Below are 16639 nucleotides of genomic sequence, written 5' to 3' on the forward strand. Positions count from 1 at the left end.
CAGTTCTTTGAAAATATTTAAAATAGCTGACTTACAGTCTTTTTGAAAGCTACTCCAATGTCTGGGCTTCCTCAAAACAGTCCCTACTGGGGTGCCTGGGTGGCTCAGTGGGTTAAAGCCTCTGCCTTCGGCTCAGGTCATGATCCCAGGGCCCTGGGATGGAGCCCCACATCGGGCTCTCTGCTCAGCAGGGAGCCTGCTTCCCTTCCACTCTCTCTGTCTGCCTCTCTGTCTACTTGTGGTCTCTATCATATAAATTAAAAAAAAAAAAAAACAACAGTCCCTACTGACTACTTTTTCCCCCTTTGAGTACGGGCTATGATTAATTTTTGCTGCTATTGTTGAAAGCTGGAAACTTTAAATAACATAAAGTGACAACTCTGGAAATCAGATACTGGGTTTATTATAGTTTGTTTATTGTAGTTGTTTAACAAATTTCCTGAACTAATTCTGTAAAGTCTGTATTATTTGTCATATTTGTTCACTGAGGTCTCTTCTGAGCTAGTGGTCAGTTAATAATTTGAAAGAGATTCCTTAAATGCCTTGAATCACAGCCTTTGCTGAGAGAGTGTATGTATGTTGAGACATGCCTTCAGTACTCTGGCAGGCAGCTTACAATACTGCATTGGCCTTCGGCCGTCACATCCTGCTTATACAGAGCCTCAAGATCAGTCAGGGCTTAAGGCCCTGTCAATTTTTTCTTGGGCAGGGTAGAGCTCTGTGCATGTACATAGTCATCTAGTTTCCCAAGAATATGCTGAAACTTTTGAAAGCCCCTGTGAATATCTCATTCCACAGCTTTTCATTTTAAAATTTTTAAAGCCGGGGGTGCCTGGGTGGCTCAGTGGGTTAAAGTCTCTTCCTTCAGCTCAGGTCATGATCCCAGGGTCCTGGGATGGAGCCCGCATCGGGCTCTCTGCTCAGCAGGGAGCCTGCTCCCCCCGCCCCCCCACTCCACCTGCCTCTCTGCCTACTTGTGATCTCTGTCAAATAAATAAATAAAATCTTTAAAAAAATTTTTTTTTAAAGCCGGCTTATTTTTCTCAACTACTAAGATCCCCACAGGCAGCTGTGATGTTAAACAATTGCTGCTGATGGTGTATCACAAGTGTCCCAAGAGATAAGGCCATTTGCAACAAGCAAGAGTGAGTCAAGTCAAATAAAAGGCAAGGTTTGTGGGCGCCTGGGTGGCTCAGTGGGTTAAGCTGCTGCCTTAGGCTCAGGTCATGATCTCAGGGTCCTGGGATCGAGTTCTGCATCGGGCTCTCTGCTCAGCAGGGAGCCTGCTTCCCTCCCTCCCTCCCTCTCTCTCTCTCTGCCTGCCTCTCCATCTACTTGTGATCTCTCTCTGTCAAATAAATAAATAAAATCTTAAAAAAAAAAAAAAGGCAAGGTTTGTGAATGGAGATTTCCAAGGAACTACTAGGTAGTTCAAATGACGACATTTCTCTAGGAAAGGTGCTTTTGGGGGAGCTCTAAACATTCCTAGCCTCCTTCAGAGGCTGTAAGGTTGCTGTATTTTACAATACAACAATCCAACAACAGTGGAACTGTTGGCTATCAAGGCCATCAGAAAACTATACAAAGAGGGATGGGAACAGCACAAGTTAAAATGTCACCAAGCTTGTTATTCTGAGATGTAGCAAATTTTCTTAAATAAAAGTCTTTGGATTTTTGTAAACCTATGATTAATTTCCAGACATCTGAAAAAACTGTTTTTTTCTTAAAAAAAAATTTTATTTACTTATTTGACAGAGAGAGAGAGAGCACAAGTAGGCAGAGTAGTAGACAGAAGGAAAGGGAGAAGCAGGCTCTCCACTGAGCAGGGAGCCCAATGTGGGGCTCAATCCCAGGACCCTGGGATCATGACCAGAGCCGAAGGCAGCTGCTTAACTGACTGGGCCACCTGGATGCCCCTGAGAAAGCTGATTTTGAGAATTTTTGCCAGGACTACTTTTATGGAGATTTTCAAAGGTCCTTACTCACCATTCCTGCTGATACCCTGTGTGTAATATTTTATGTTTTACATATTTTACATTTCTCTAGGGTATATAAGTGGAATTTCTAGATCACATGGTAACTCTACATTTAACTTTTGGAGGAACTGCTAAACTATTTTCCCTCATAGCTATGTGTTTTACATTCCCACCAGCAATGTATGAGGGTTCCAATTTCTCTACACCCTTGGCAACATTTGTAACTGCTGATCCTTTTGATTATAGCCATCCTAGTAGGTTCAGTGAAGTGACACCATATTTTGTGGGAGGGTTTCTGTTTTGTTAAGTAAGCTCTTCACCCACAATGGGATTTGAACTCATGATCTGAGATCAAGAGTGGCATGCTCTACTGACTGAGGCAGCCAGCCGCCCCTCACACTATGTTTTCAATTTATATTTCCACAAGGACTAATGATGTTGAACATCTTTTCATGTGTTATTGGGCATGTAGATACCTTTTTGGAGAAATATCTGTTCAAATCTTTTATTTTTAAAGATTTTATTTATTTATTTGACAGACAGATTACAAGTAGGCAGAGAGGCAAGCAGAGAGAGGAAGGGAAGCAGGCTCCCTGCTGAGCAGAGAGCCTGATGCAGGGCTCGATCCCTGAGCCGAAGGCAGAGTCTTTAACACACTGAGCCACCCAGGCACCCCTCAAATCATATTTTATTTAAAAAAAAAGTGTATATTTTATTTTGCCTTTTTTATTACTAAGTTGTAAGATTCTTTAAATATTCTGGGTACAAGTCCCTTATCAGATACACGATCTTGAAATATTTTTTCCAAATGGCAGGTTATTTTTTCACTTTCTTGATGGTATCATTTGTAGCACAAAAGATTTTAATTTATATATATTTTTAAAGATTTTATTTATTTATTTGACAGAGAGAGATCACAAGTAGCCAGAGAGGCAGGCAGAGAGAGAGGTGGAAGCAGGCTCCCTGCTGAGCAGAGAGCCCGATGAGGGGCTTGATCCCAGGACACCAAGATCATGACCTGAGCCGAAGGCAGAGGCTTAACCCACTGAGCCACCCAGGAGCTCCTCAAATCATATTTTACAAAAAAATTTGTGTATTTTATTTTGCCTTTTTAATTACTGAGTTGTAAGATTCTTTAAATATTCTGGATACAAGTCCCTTATCAGATATATGATCTTGAAATATTTTCTCCAAATGGCAGGTTATTTTTTTCACTTTCTTGATGGTATCATTTGTAGCACAAAAGATTTTAATTTTGCTTTTATATGTTTTTCTTTTGTTGCTCATGCTTTTGATGCTGCATTTACAAAGGTTCTGCTTAACTCAAGGTCACTAAGATTTGCTCCTATGTTATCTTCTAAGAGGTTTACAGCTTCAGCTTTTACATTTGAGTCTGATCCATTTTGAGTTAATTTTTAGTATGATGAGAGGTAGGGGTTTAGCTTTATGCTTTTGTATATATGGATAGCCAGTAATCCCAAACCATTTGTTGAACAGACTATTCTTTCCTCTGTTGAACTGTCTTGGCATCCTTATTAAAAAACCCAACAGACCATAAATGTAAGAGTATTATCTATGGACTCTCAATTCTACCTTATTGATCTATGTGTCTATTTCTATTTTAGTACCATAATGTCTTGATTTTTTAAAATATTTTATTTATTTATTTGACAGAGAGAGAGAGATCACAAGTAGGCAGAGAGGCAGGCAGAGGGAGAGGGGGAAGCAGGCTCCCCACTGAGCAGAGAGCCCAATGTGGGGCTCAATCCCAGAACCCTGAGACCACGACCTCCACCGAAGGCAGAGGCCCAACCCACTGAGCTACCCAGGTGCCCCAACTGTCTTGATCATTGTAGGTTTGTAGCAAGCTTTGAAATTGGGAAGTATGAGTACTCTTATTTTGTTGTTTTCATCAAGACTATTTTGGCTATTTTGAGTTTCCTGCAATTCCACATGATTTTAGGGTTAGCTTATCAATTTCTAAGAAGAACTTAGCTGATATTCTGATAGGGATTACAGTGAATTTGCAGATCAGGCTGGGGAGTACTAACATCTTAAAAATATTAACTATTATGATCCATGAGCACGAGATGTTTTCCCATCTATTTAGATCTTCTTTAATTACTTTCAACAGTGTTTCATAGTTTTAAGGATATAAGTTAAATACTTCTTTCATTAAATTTATCCCTAAGTATTTTATTCTTTTTGATGCTACTGTGAATGAAATTTCATTTCTGAATTGTTCATTGCAAGTGTGTAGGAACACAACTGATTTCTGTATACTGATCCTGTACTCTACAACCTAGTACTTGTTAGTTCTAGAATTTTTTATTAGATACCTTAATATTTTCAATATATAAAATCATGTCATCTGCAAACAGAGATAGCTATAATTCTTCCTTTCAAACCAGGATGCCTTGTATTCTTTTCTGATTGCTCTAACTAGATCTCTAGTCTGATGTTGAACAGAAGTGGCAAAAGTAGGTATCTCTGTCTTGTTCTGATCTTGGGAAAAATTTCAGTCTTTCACTATTAAGTAAGATGCTAGTTGTTTTTCTCTGAAGCCCTTTATCATGTTAAGGAAGTTCCGTTCTATTCCTAGTTTGTTGAGCATTTTTATCATGAAATGTGTTGGGTTTTATCATATGCTTTTTTCTGCATCTGCTGAGATGACCAAAAGGTTTTTGTCTTTTATTCTATTAATATTGTTCATTATTTGAATTGTTTTTTGGATATTAAACCTACCTGGTATTCCCAGATAAGTCCCACTTGGTCATGATACACAATTCTTTTTATATGTTGCTGGATACAGCTCACTAGTATATTGTTGAAGATTTCTGCATCTACAATCAGAGGAGAGAGTGGCCTGCAATTTTCTTGTGATGTCTTTGTTTTTGGTATCTGGGTACTGATGGGCCTCATAGAATGAACTGAGAGGTAATCCCTTCTCTTCTATGTTTTGGAAAAGTTTGTGAAGGATTAGTACTAATTTTTCTTTGAATATTTGGTAGAATTAACCAGTGAAACCATCTGGGTCAGAGTTTTTCTTTGTGGGTAGTTTTTCCATTACTAATTGAGTGTCTTAATTTATTGTATAGGCCTATTCAGAATTTCTACTTCTTCTTGAGCTATTTTCAGTAATCTATGTCTTTCCGGGAATTAGTCCTTTCATCTAAGTTATTTAATTTACTGGTATACAATATTCTTGTAGTCTCTACTAATCCTTTTTATTTCAATATGGTTTGTCCCAACTGTTTCGGTAAATAAAGTTGTACTGGCATGAAGCCATGGCTATTCACTTACATATTGTCTAAGTCTGCCTGTATTAAAACTTCACAGCTGAGTAGTTGTGACAGAGACCAAATATTTTTGGCCCACAAAGCAAAAAACATTTACTATCTAAGCCTTTATAGAAAAAATATGCTGACCTCTGGCTAAGAAGAATAATATACTTGAAGTACTCAGGTCAAACTGGAGCAAAGGGCTTTTGAGAAAGTATTAGAGGCAGTTAAAAAGTGGAATGAATTAACTATGATCTAGTTTTGTTAAGTATCAGCTTAAAGCTTCATTCCAACCCCTCAGACCTCATCATTTCTGGGGGAACAAATTTATTTCCAGACCAGATTCAGTACAAAGACTGAGCTTCATGAAGTAAAGAGGAAATTCAAAAACAAAAAGTATTTTGGGCAAGTATTTGGGAAGAGTGATAAACGCTAAACTGTGACTAATTTTGTTCCTTGGTTGAGGGTCCTATATATCGAGGGCCTTCTTTCTGAAAGCAACATAATGGCTCAAAAAGCACAGCTTTCTCGTTGACTCTTGAATAGCATGAAGGGCTAGGGAAGAGGGATCTTCCAGCTCCCCTCCTGGCTTCTCAAAGGTAGAGTGAATCAATTTTTCTTTTCGTACCCATACCACCTTGAAAATTCACCATGACAGCATATGTCATACAGATTTTACCTGTTTGTGACTCTCTCGTGATTCATCCCAGCATCTGCAGGCTCCATGTAAGGTACACTCCTCACCCCTCACATCACAAACACTTCACTAACGTCATTTCCATTAGCAACACCAGAACTGGGTGCAATCTCTGCCTACCGTAAGAGCCAGCAACATCTAATTCCTTTCAATAGAAAACCAAAGGTCGAGTTTCCACATGAGAAACACTCCATACACAGCATCTATCTAGGGTTAGTAACTCCCCAAGAGGAAATTATTCCAGATAACAAATGCTACATCACAGAAAATGTCCTAGGTGTAAAATTATTCCTTTTATGAAAGCCTGGGCAATCAGGCCCAAACAAGCTGTCGTGGGTGAATCATTATAATGTTATTATCATGTGCAGGAGCAATGGGAATGCCCATTATTCCAGATATGATATGAGGTTTCCTACAAATATATTCTCATTCCAGCTTAACCTGACAATAAGAAGTAACTGGGGCTGAAAGGAAGCCATGGGTCTATCACTAAAAGGCTCTGTGATTAAGCAAGTCCCTTAAGTTACACCAAACAACTACTAGGTCACCTGAGGAGACAAACTCGTCAGTGTAATATAAAGATGAAGGGTTAGAGCAGAGGTACTTCAACTCTGACCTCATCTATGCCTCAGAATTCTGAGACAAATGTTAGGCCATCTTCGAACTCTCCTCTCCCCGAGAGGCATCCCATGCATCACCAAGTTCTAGTCACTTCACCTCTAAAATCTCAAGCCTTGCCTTGTGGCACTTGGCTGGCTGAGTCGGTATAGCATATGACTCTTTTTTTTTTTTTTAAGATTTTATTTATTTATTTGACAGAGGAAGACACAACAAGAGAGAGGGAACACAAGCAGGGGGAGTGGGAGAGGGAGAAGCAGGCTTCCCGCCAAGCAGGGAGCCCGACATGGGACTCAATCCCAGGACCCTGGCATCATGACCTGAGCTGAAGGCAGAGGCTTTAACCCACTGAGCCACCCAGGCACCCCGAGCATGTGACTCTTGATCTTAGGGTTGTGAGTCTGAGCCCCACATTGAGTGTTGAGATATAAAATCTCAAGCCTTGCCTCTCCTGTTCATCTCCAATGCCAGTGCTTCCATCTAAATCACTCATGGCTCGGGGCGCCTGGGTGGCTCGGTGGGTTGGGCCGCTGCCTTCGGCTCGGGTCATGATCTCAGGGTCCTGGGATCGAGTCCCGCGTCCGGCTCTCTGCTCAGCGGGGAGCCTGCTTCCCTCTCTCTCTCTCTCTGCCTGCCTCTCTGTCTACTTGTGATCTCTGTCAAATGAATAAATAAAATCTCTAAAAAATCAATCAATCAATCAATCAATCAATCAATCACTCATGGCTCACTTCTCCTGGGAGTTACAGAGTAGAGGAGACTCCCAAAGTGGAGAGAGGTATCTGTTCCATCTTCGCTCACTCTTCATCTTTCTCATATATGTCTTTACTTCAGAACACACTATATGGCTTTCTTCCTGTATCTGCCTGTCAACTAGCTTCCCAGCCTCCAGTCTTCATGGTGGGCCCTCTTCAACATCACTGATAGCATTATTTTGACCCCATTATGCTGCGGAGAAGGAAAATAAATCCTATCACTCTCACTTTAAAATCTACTGCAGAATTCCAACTGCCAGCAGCATGCACCTCAGTCTTGTCTCCACCCATCTCTTACCCTTGCCCCTCTAGCTGCCTCTTAAGCATCTGATAGGTATTAGCCAAAGTGATGACCCCAGACTCCCAGAAAGAGCCATTCACACAGTTTCCTTTCCAAGTGCACTCTTAAAGGTGGCAAAACACAGCTTAGAGGCCCCCTCTGTCATGGGGCCTCTCTAACTTAAGGTATTCTCACACAGCACTCTCTTCAAATGTCTGACAGTTTTCTAGGTGCTAGAATCCCACATTTATACTTTTCCCACTAGGCTATGGAAGATGATTTAATGGCCAGCATTAGCTAATAAAGATCTAAAGTCATACATCCTGTAGTGAAGTATCTGGTGACTAGATTAGCCACCAAGAACGAAAAAAGGAAGCACAGCAGAAAGTTACCCCTTTCATCATAAAAGTTTATGAATTAGTAGGAACCCCTGGGTGGTACAGTCAGTTTTAAGTGTCTAACTCTTGGTTTTGGCTCAGGTCATGATCTCAAGGATGTGAGATCAAGCCCCACATCAGGCTCTGTGCTCAGCGAGGAGTCTGCTTAAGACTTTCTCTCCCTCTCCTCCCGCTGCCTCTCCCTCCTGTGATCACTTGCTTTCTCTTCAATAAATCTTTAAAAAAAAGTGTATGAATTAGTAATATTCCATTAAAGCCCTTAAAATAGAGCCCTAAAACTACCTCCCATAAACCTATAGGTTCCAAGTCGCTCTACAAAATTCCTCAGCAATTCACTTCTCAAAACTGTGCCAGAAAGTTTTCAGGATGAATATCAGTAATCTGATGGAATGCAGTGTAGTCAATGGGCCAAAGTTAACCTAAAATTTTTATGTGATCCAAAGTTTGGATTTCTTGTTACCTCTATTTCTTTTAGGCCTGGGCCTATTTCTTCTGCCTCACACCTGTACCAACTTCAGTATTACACCTCTACATTGTATCAGACCTTCTTGAAGGTAGCCAAAACCTTACCTGAGCTGAGATGCCAATGAGGAGCAGCCACTTCTGGTACTCATCAGTCCGGTAGTGGATCATCTGGCACCCTGCCAGACTGGCATGTCTATCAAACATCTTCACAGGTTGAGAGTCGCCTTCCATGCTCCAGTGGTAGACTGTGGTCTCAGTCACCAAGGCAACAGTGTTTACAGAGACCCATTTCCAGAATATCACCTCTTCTGCCATTGTATGAGACTTCATTTTACTCTTCATTTCAATATTAAAGATTTGAAGTGTCTTCCCAGCTAGTATTTGATGTGATGAAGATTAGAGAAAGATAAATTAAAAATCTGAAAGACAAATTCTTACACTCTTAATTCTGAATCCTTTTAATATTACTTTAAGTTGTACTACTTACAAGTAATCTGATTAAGAAGGGAAAAGAGCTGCCTGAGTGCAATTAACCACACTTTGATGTCTTAATATTGAGAAAAGCCTTCTTCCTCAGAGGAATGTAAAAGTGTATGAATAACAATCAGAAATTAGTTCTTTTTGAAGCAACTATCAAGAGAATCAATTTTAAATTGGTATCTTCTAGTTTTAAAATACTTTCCTGGGTAAGTTAGCAAAAACAAGACATTCTTTCTTTGTCTGGTGCCTCCAACTTTCAGGAAAGAATACCATCATCCCTTCAAATTAAACAACTTCTCCAGAAAACAGGGTCGTTTTATCTTAAATTTTAGACTAGTGATGTCAAACAGAATTTTCTACAACGTTGGAAATGTTTTGTACTTGCACTTCCAGTATGGAAGACCCTAGCTACATATGGCTATTAGGTACTTGAAACGTGTCTGCTAAGACACATTTAAGGAAACTGAACTTTTACTTTAAGTTTAATTAATTTAAATTGAAACAGCTTCACATGGCTAGCATCCAATGGGATAGCTAGGTTCTAGAAAAAGACTTTAGCATCCATCCTCTGGCAAGAGACTCCTGTCGTTTCCACCTCTGATAAAAAGCTAAGTTCTGATCTTTGTATCTATGCAAAACTCAGAGCTAGCATGAAATACTGCTTCCTCCCAAATCAGGACCAACACAAGGATTATTTCTCTGGCCACTTCTACCTGGCACTGTGTTGGATATCCTAGCTACTGTAATAACATGAGAAAAATGAAAGGCATAAAGATGAAGGAGGAAATAAAACTGCCTTTATTCACAAACAACTTTTACAAAGAAAATCCTAAGGAATTTACAAATCTATAAAGCCATTATCAGAATAGGCAACTATTAACAATACTGCAGGGTATGAGGTCAATATACAAAAATATCAATTGAATTCCCAGATGCCAGTAGCAAACACTTTGGAAATAAAATTTTTAAAAGAACTGTAATATCATTAAAAGGAAAACAAAGTCCCTGCCAACCAAGAATCCTATATCCAGCAAATCTGTCTTTCAAATATGAGGGAGAAATCAAGACATTCTAAGATAAACAGAAGCTAAGGGAGTTTGTTACCACAGCACTAAAGGAAGTCCTGCAGATTGAAATGAAAGGACATTATAAAATAATTTAAAGCCATATGAAGAAATAAAGATCCCAATAAAGGTAAATACGTGGGTGATTATAAAAGCTTGTACTTTTGTAACTTTGGCTTACAACTCTACTTTTTGTTTTCAACATGATTTAATAGACTAAAACATTACAAAAATCAATGAGTAGTCTAAAATCTAGTATTATAACTGGTTTGTAACTACACTTTTTGTTTTCTATATAACTCAAGAAATGAATGCATTAGAAAGAATAAATTTATGCTTTTGGACAAATTATGTATAAAGATGTAATTCTGTGACAGTAACAATAAAAGAGGTGGGAATGGAGATGTAAAAGCCAGACTTTTTGTATGTTATTGATGTTAAACTGGCAAAATTTCAAATTAAACTGTTACAACTTCAGGATGTTAAACACAGTCCCCACAGCAAACAAACAAACAAACAAACAAAAAACAGCTATAGAATGTACACAAAAAAAAAGAAGAAATTTAAATGTTTTCACTGAAAAAAATCAACTAAACATAAGCAAAGATAGTAATACAGGAAATGAAGGACAAAAAAGCATAAAGTATATGAAAAACAAATAGTGAAATGATAGAAGTCCTTCCTCATCATTAATACATTAACTGTAAATGGATCAAAAGACACAGACTGGCAGAACAGATATAAAAACATGATCCAACTATATGCTGTCTACGAAGACTCACTTTAGATCTAAAGACACAAAGAGGTCAAAATGAAAGGATGAAAAAAGATATTCCATGTAAATTGTAATCAAAAGAGAGCAGGGATGGTTAATTTCAGACAAAATAAACTTTGAATCAAAGAAGATTGCAAGCAACAAAGAAATACATCATGCTAAGTGAAATAATCCAATCATAAAAAACCAATACTGTATGATTCTACATATATTATGTAGGTAGACTAGCCAAAATCATAGAGACAGAAAGCAGAATGGTGGTTCTAGGGACTGGGAGAGGAAGGAATGAGCAGATACTGTTTAATGAGTACAGTGTTTCAGTTTTGCAAAAGGAAAATAGTTCTGACCTTAATGGGTGTACAACAATATGAATGTATTTAATAACACTGAACTATACACTAAAAAATCGTTAAGATAATAAATTTCATTATATTTAGCCACAACTTCTTTTTTTAAGATTTTATTTATTTATTTGACAGAGAGCGAGAGATCACAAGCAGGCAGAGAGGCAGGCAGAGAGAGAGGAGAAAGCAGGCTCCCTGCTGAGCAGAGAGCCCAATGCAGGGCTCCATCCCAAGACCCTGAGATCATGACCTGAGCCCAAGGCAGAGGCTTTAACCCACTGAGCCACCTGGGCGCCCCATCAACAACACACTTCTAAATAACCCAAGGGTCAAAGAATAAATTACAAAGAAAATTAGAAAATATGTTGAAATGAATGAAATAAAAAGCACAACATATAAATTTTGGGGTTGCAGCTAAGGCAGTACATAAAGAAAAATACATAATCTTAAACGTCAAGATCAGAAAATAGTATCTCAAATCAATAAAGTAAGTTTCCACCTTAATAAACTACAAAAAGAACAAACTAAACCCAAAGCAACAAAAAATAAAAATTTGGAACAAAAATCAAGGAAAGAAAACAGAAAAATAATAAAAGAAAATCAATAAAACAAAAAGTTGGCTTTTCACAACAATCAAGAAAATGGGATGCCTGGGAGGCTCAGTTAAGTGTCTGCCTTTAGGTCAGGTCATGATCCCAGCACCCTGGGATTGAGTCCTGCCCTGGTCTCCTTACTCAGTGGGGAGCCTGCTTCTCCCTCTGCCTACTGCTTCCCCTGCTTGTGCTCTCTCTGACAAATAAATAAAATCTTAAAAAAAATAAATAAAAGGGTGTCTGGGTGGCTCAGTGGGTTAAAGCCTCTGCCTTCAGCTCAGGTCATGATCTCAGGGTCCTGGGATAGAGTCCCACATTGGGCTCTCTGCTCAGTGGGGAACCTGCTTCCCCCTCTCTCTCTGCCTGCTGCTCAGCCTACTTGTGATCTCTCTGTCAAATAAACAAATAAAATCTTAAAAAAAAAAAAAAAGAAAAAGAAAACTGACAAGCCTTAGACTGATCAAGAAAACAGATAAGACCCAAATTACCAAAATCAGAAATAAAGAGAGGACCTCTGGGTGCCTGGGTGGCTCAGTGGGTTAAGCTTCTGCGTTCAGCTCAGGTCACGGTCTCAAGGTCCTGATCGGGCTCTCTGGTCAACAGGGAGCCTGCTTCCCCATCTCTCTCTTCCTGCCTCTCTGCCTACTTGTGATTTCTCTGTCAAATAAATAAATAATTCTAAAATTAAAAAAATACATTAAAAAAAAGATAGGACCTCATAGATGATCTTGAAGAAATTAAGAGGATTATGAGTGAATGGTATAAACAATTTTATGTCAACACATTAGAGGACTTAGAGGACCCAGATATATATTCCTAGAAAGATCAATTACCAAAACTGACACAAGAAAGAAAATCTGAACAGATTTACAGCAAGTAAAAGAATTCTTAGTTTAAAACCATCTAAAAGAAAAACCCAACCTCAGAAGGCTTTCACTATTGAATTCAAATACTCAAAGATGATAGAAGAAACAAGTCTTTCACAAACTCAGAAAGCAGAAAAGGGACCCCTTCCTACCTCATCCTGTAAGGCCAATACTAACCTAATTCCAAAGTCAGAAACATTACAAGAAAAGAAACCACAGACTAATCATCACAAAAATGCACAGAAAAGCCCTTAAAATATGAATAAACCAAATCCAGCTACAAACAAAAACAATCATGGGGCACACCTGGATAGCTCAGTCGGTTAAGCCTGTGACTCTGGGTTTCGGCTCAGGTCATGATCTCAAGGTTGTGAAATCCAGCTGAGCCCCGTGTAGGGCTCTGAGCTCAGTGCAGAGTCCGCTGGCGATTCTCTCCTTCTTCCTCTCCCTCCCCCACTGCTTGCCCCTCTCCTTGTGCACTCTCTAAAAATAAATAAATAGGGAAGCCTGGGTGGCTCAGTGGGTTAAGCCTCTGCTTTCGGCTCAGGTCACAATCTCAGGGTCCTGGAATAGAGCCGTTGGGCTCTCTGCTCAGCAGGAAGCCTGCTTCTCCCTCTCTCTTTGCCTGCCTCTCTGCCTAGTTGTGATCTCTCTCTCTGTCAAATGAATAAATAAAATCTTTTAAAATAAATAAATAAATAAAATCTTTTAAAAAAAAACTATTTTGAAAAATACGAAGTTGAATTACCAATACTATCTGGTTTCAAACTTACCATAAAGCCACGGTCATCAAGTAATTGGCACAAGGCTGGGCATATGGATCAATGAAATAGAAATGAGAGCCCAGAAATAGATCTTTCTATTCATGGTCAATTGACTTCTACCAAAGGTGTCTAGATAATTCATTTGGGAAGAACAGTGTTTTCAACAAATGGTTCTGGGTGGGACAACTGAATGCCCTTATTCCACCAAAAAAGAAGGGAGGAGGAGGGGAAAAGGGAGGAGGCAGCGGCAGAGGTGACAAGGAAGAAGAAGTCAAAGAGGAAGGAGAAGAGGAAGAAGAGGAAGAAGCAGCAGTAGCAGCAGCAGCTTACCACACACCATACACAAAAATGAACTCAAAACAGACTATGGACCTAAATGCAAGAATTAAAACTAAAAAACCATTAGAAGAAAAAATAGAAAATCATGATCTTGGGTTAGGCTAAACACTCACAGGTAGGACTCCAAAATCATGATCCATTAAAGAAAAAAAACTGGTAAACTGCAGTTTATCAAATTTAAACTTTTTTCTTTAAAAGATACACTAGGAAAATAAAAAAATAAGCTACAAATTGGGAGAAAATATGTAGCTCACATAGTTGGTAAGTGTTTATACCCAGAATATATAAAGAACCCTCAACATTCAATAAGACAAATAAGCCAGCTAAGAAATGGACAAAAGATTTAAAGAGACATTTCTCTAACAAGATACATTAGTGGTTAAAAAAGCAAAGTAAAAAAGATATACAAATGGAACTGCTATAATAAAAAAAGATAATATCAGTATCAAGTTTGCATATATGTTACAAAAACTAGAATGCTCATACCTTGTTGGCAAGAATGTAAAATGGTAGTCATTCTGGAAAACAGTTTGGTGGTATCTTAAAAAAGCTAAAAAAAAAAATTATCATATGATCCAACAATTCCACTCCTAGGCATTTACCCAAGAAAAATGGAAATATACATCTACACAAAGACTTGAAGGCAAGTGTGGACAGCAGCAATATCCTTAATGGCCAAAAACTGGTACCAATCCAAATGTCCATTAAACTGGTAAACAGAGAAACAAAATGTGATATATCCATGGAATAGTGGAGTATTGGAATCTTACTCACCCATAAAAAAGAACTAACTACTGATTTAAGCTACAGTGTGGATGAACCTCAAACATACTATGCTAACTGAAAGAAGCCAGGTATAAAAGACTGTATGTTGTATGATTTATTTGAAATGTCCAGAAATGGCAAATCTATAAAGCCAGAAAACAGATCAGTAGCTGCCTAGGGCTGAGGGAGGAAGTGGAAAATGACTGCAAACAGGAATAAAGGAACTTTTGGGGGTAGTAGAAATGTTCTAAAACCAGAGCATGGTGGTGGTTCCATAGCTCAATAAATTTACTAAAAACACTGAACTCTACGCTTAGAGTAAGTGAATTTTATGGCATTTAAATTATACCTGAATAAAATGGTTAAGAAAGAAAAAAGACTAGACTAGAAGTTCAACTGTAGGATGGGGGTACCTTTTAGTTTCAAATAGCCTGGGATCACAGAGGAAATTTCCTCTACTTCGAAAACTTGTGAAGTTCTCCTTAGACTGGTTAAAAAGAACTTGTTTTACATGATGTGCCAAATATTTAGCATCACAAAGAATAAAACAAAACAAGAAAACCCTACCAATCTCCTTTGGGAATCAATCTGCTGTCAGATTCCAGTTGCCAGCGTAAAGAATGTGCTACCACAAGGGGGCTCCATCTCACCACCTCTCCCCTCCCTATCTGGGCCAAGAGCTAAGTGCTAGGCTGGCACTATTATTATAAGCCTTTACGCAACCTACCGCTAAAAATTAAGGGAAAAAGGTAGAGTTCGCAAAAGAAACACGTATGACTACTCAAAGTGCTACGATTCATGATAAAAGTAAAAAATATACTTGGACCAGTAACGCAAGTAGTCAGTCAACTTTTTCTATTTAGGGATATATAGGATCTTTGTCACGTATCTGTTTTTACAACTCTTTAAAAATATAAAACCTGGGGCGCCTGGCTGGCTCAGTCATTAAGCATCTGCTTTTGGCTTGGGTCATGATCCCGAGGTCCTGGGACAAAGCCCCGCATCAGGCTCTCAGCAGAGAGTCTCCTTCTCCCTCTCCCACACCCCCTGCTTGTGTTCCCTCTCCCACTGTCTCTCTCTGTCAAGCAAATAAATATATAAAATCTTCTAAAAATAAACAAATAAAAATATAAAAACCATTCTTATTTGGGACTGTACAAAACCGAACAGTTTACTGGTCCCTCACTTAGAGTATTAATGTTCCATTAGGATGATGAGCAACTGCTGACGAATTCTAACCCCCACCCCTTACTGCCTCCTGATCTTTAGTCAAGGGTAAAATTGTATCTCTGGTTTTAAAATGTTCACCACAAAAGCACCAGTAGAGACAGTCTGAAGAGAGACTGGGGTGAGTGAATCTGCTCTAAGTATCTCCAGAAGGATGGGCAGTGATAGGGGCTGAGCATCTCAGGAGCTCTCAGCCAAATAAAAGGACAAACTGTGAAGGCAGACCTTTTTAAAAAAGAGGTCCTTCTCATCACGAGCCCCTTTCCAATCACAAGACATCACCAGTCAAAATGAGGTCTGTGAGATTCAAGACCAGTACCCTTGACTTCACTGTCATGCTTTCACACTGGGACCTATGCAGCAGCTAAGTCATATGAAACAATAAAAGTATAATTAAATTACCTCTGTAATTCAGCCACTGTACAAATACCTTTAAAAAAAAAAACAGTTTTCCTCATTTTGGTCTAGGGTCTTTGAAACACAGTGCTACCCTTGCTCACAATTTGTACTATAAGGGTCCAAGATCATCCTAATGGCCACAAGATTGCAGTAAAAATAGGATACTTAAAATTTTATCAATTTGGTTCCACAGCTCACACTCCCTCATGCAAAAGAAAACAGCACTCAATTACTATAGCTGAAAAAAATTCATATGAACACCGAGAATGGGAAAAAAAAAAAAAAAAAAAAAGGAGCAGCCCCTGGTCCTCACATCCAGGCCATGTTGCTCTCCTAGTGGACATAACCATCTCAGAGAACACCAACTTCAGACAAGTCCCTCTAAGACCATGATAAAGTGAGACAAAACAATTTTACTAACTACAGACAAAAACAAGGTAAATGTCGCTTCAGAATTTTACTAAGTACAGACAAAAACAAGGTAAATGTGCAATGCACAAAATACCAAACAGCCCCTCTCATGGCTGCTACTTCTTTAACCAATGCCAACTTT

At 38.9% G+C, this 16639-nt stretch overlaps 1 protein-coding gene across 1 annotated transcript in view; it reads right to left on the minus strand.

The window, feature by feature from the left end:
• LOC111142671 (clathrin heavy chain like 1) overlaps positions 1-16639 on the minus strand; it is a 114525-nt gene that overhangs the window by 65835 nt on the left and 32051 nt on the right. The window contains exon 5 of the mRNA XM_022495975.1: positions 8576-8844. Within this exon, the coding sequence (XP_022351683.1) occupies positions 8576-8844 (269 nt within the window). The remainder of the gene's footprint in view (positions 1-8575; positions 8845-16639) is intronic.

The sequence above is a fragment of the Enhydra lutris genome, unplaced genomic scaffold (assembly GCF_002288905.1).
Source record: "Enhydra lutris kenyoni isolate GAN:26980312 unplaced genomic scaffold, ASM228890v2 scaffoldscaffold8, whole genome shotgun sequence".
NCBI lineage: Eukaryota > Metazoa > Chordata > Mammalia > Carnivora > Mustelidae > Enhydra > Enhydra lutris.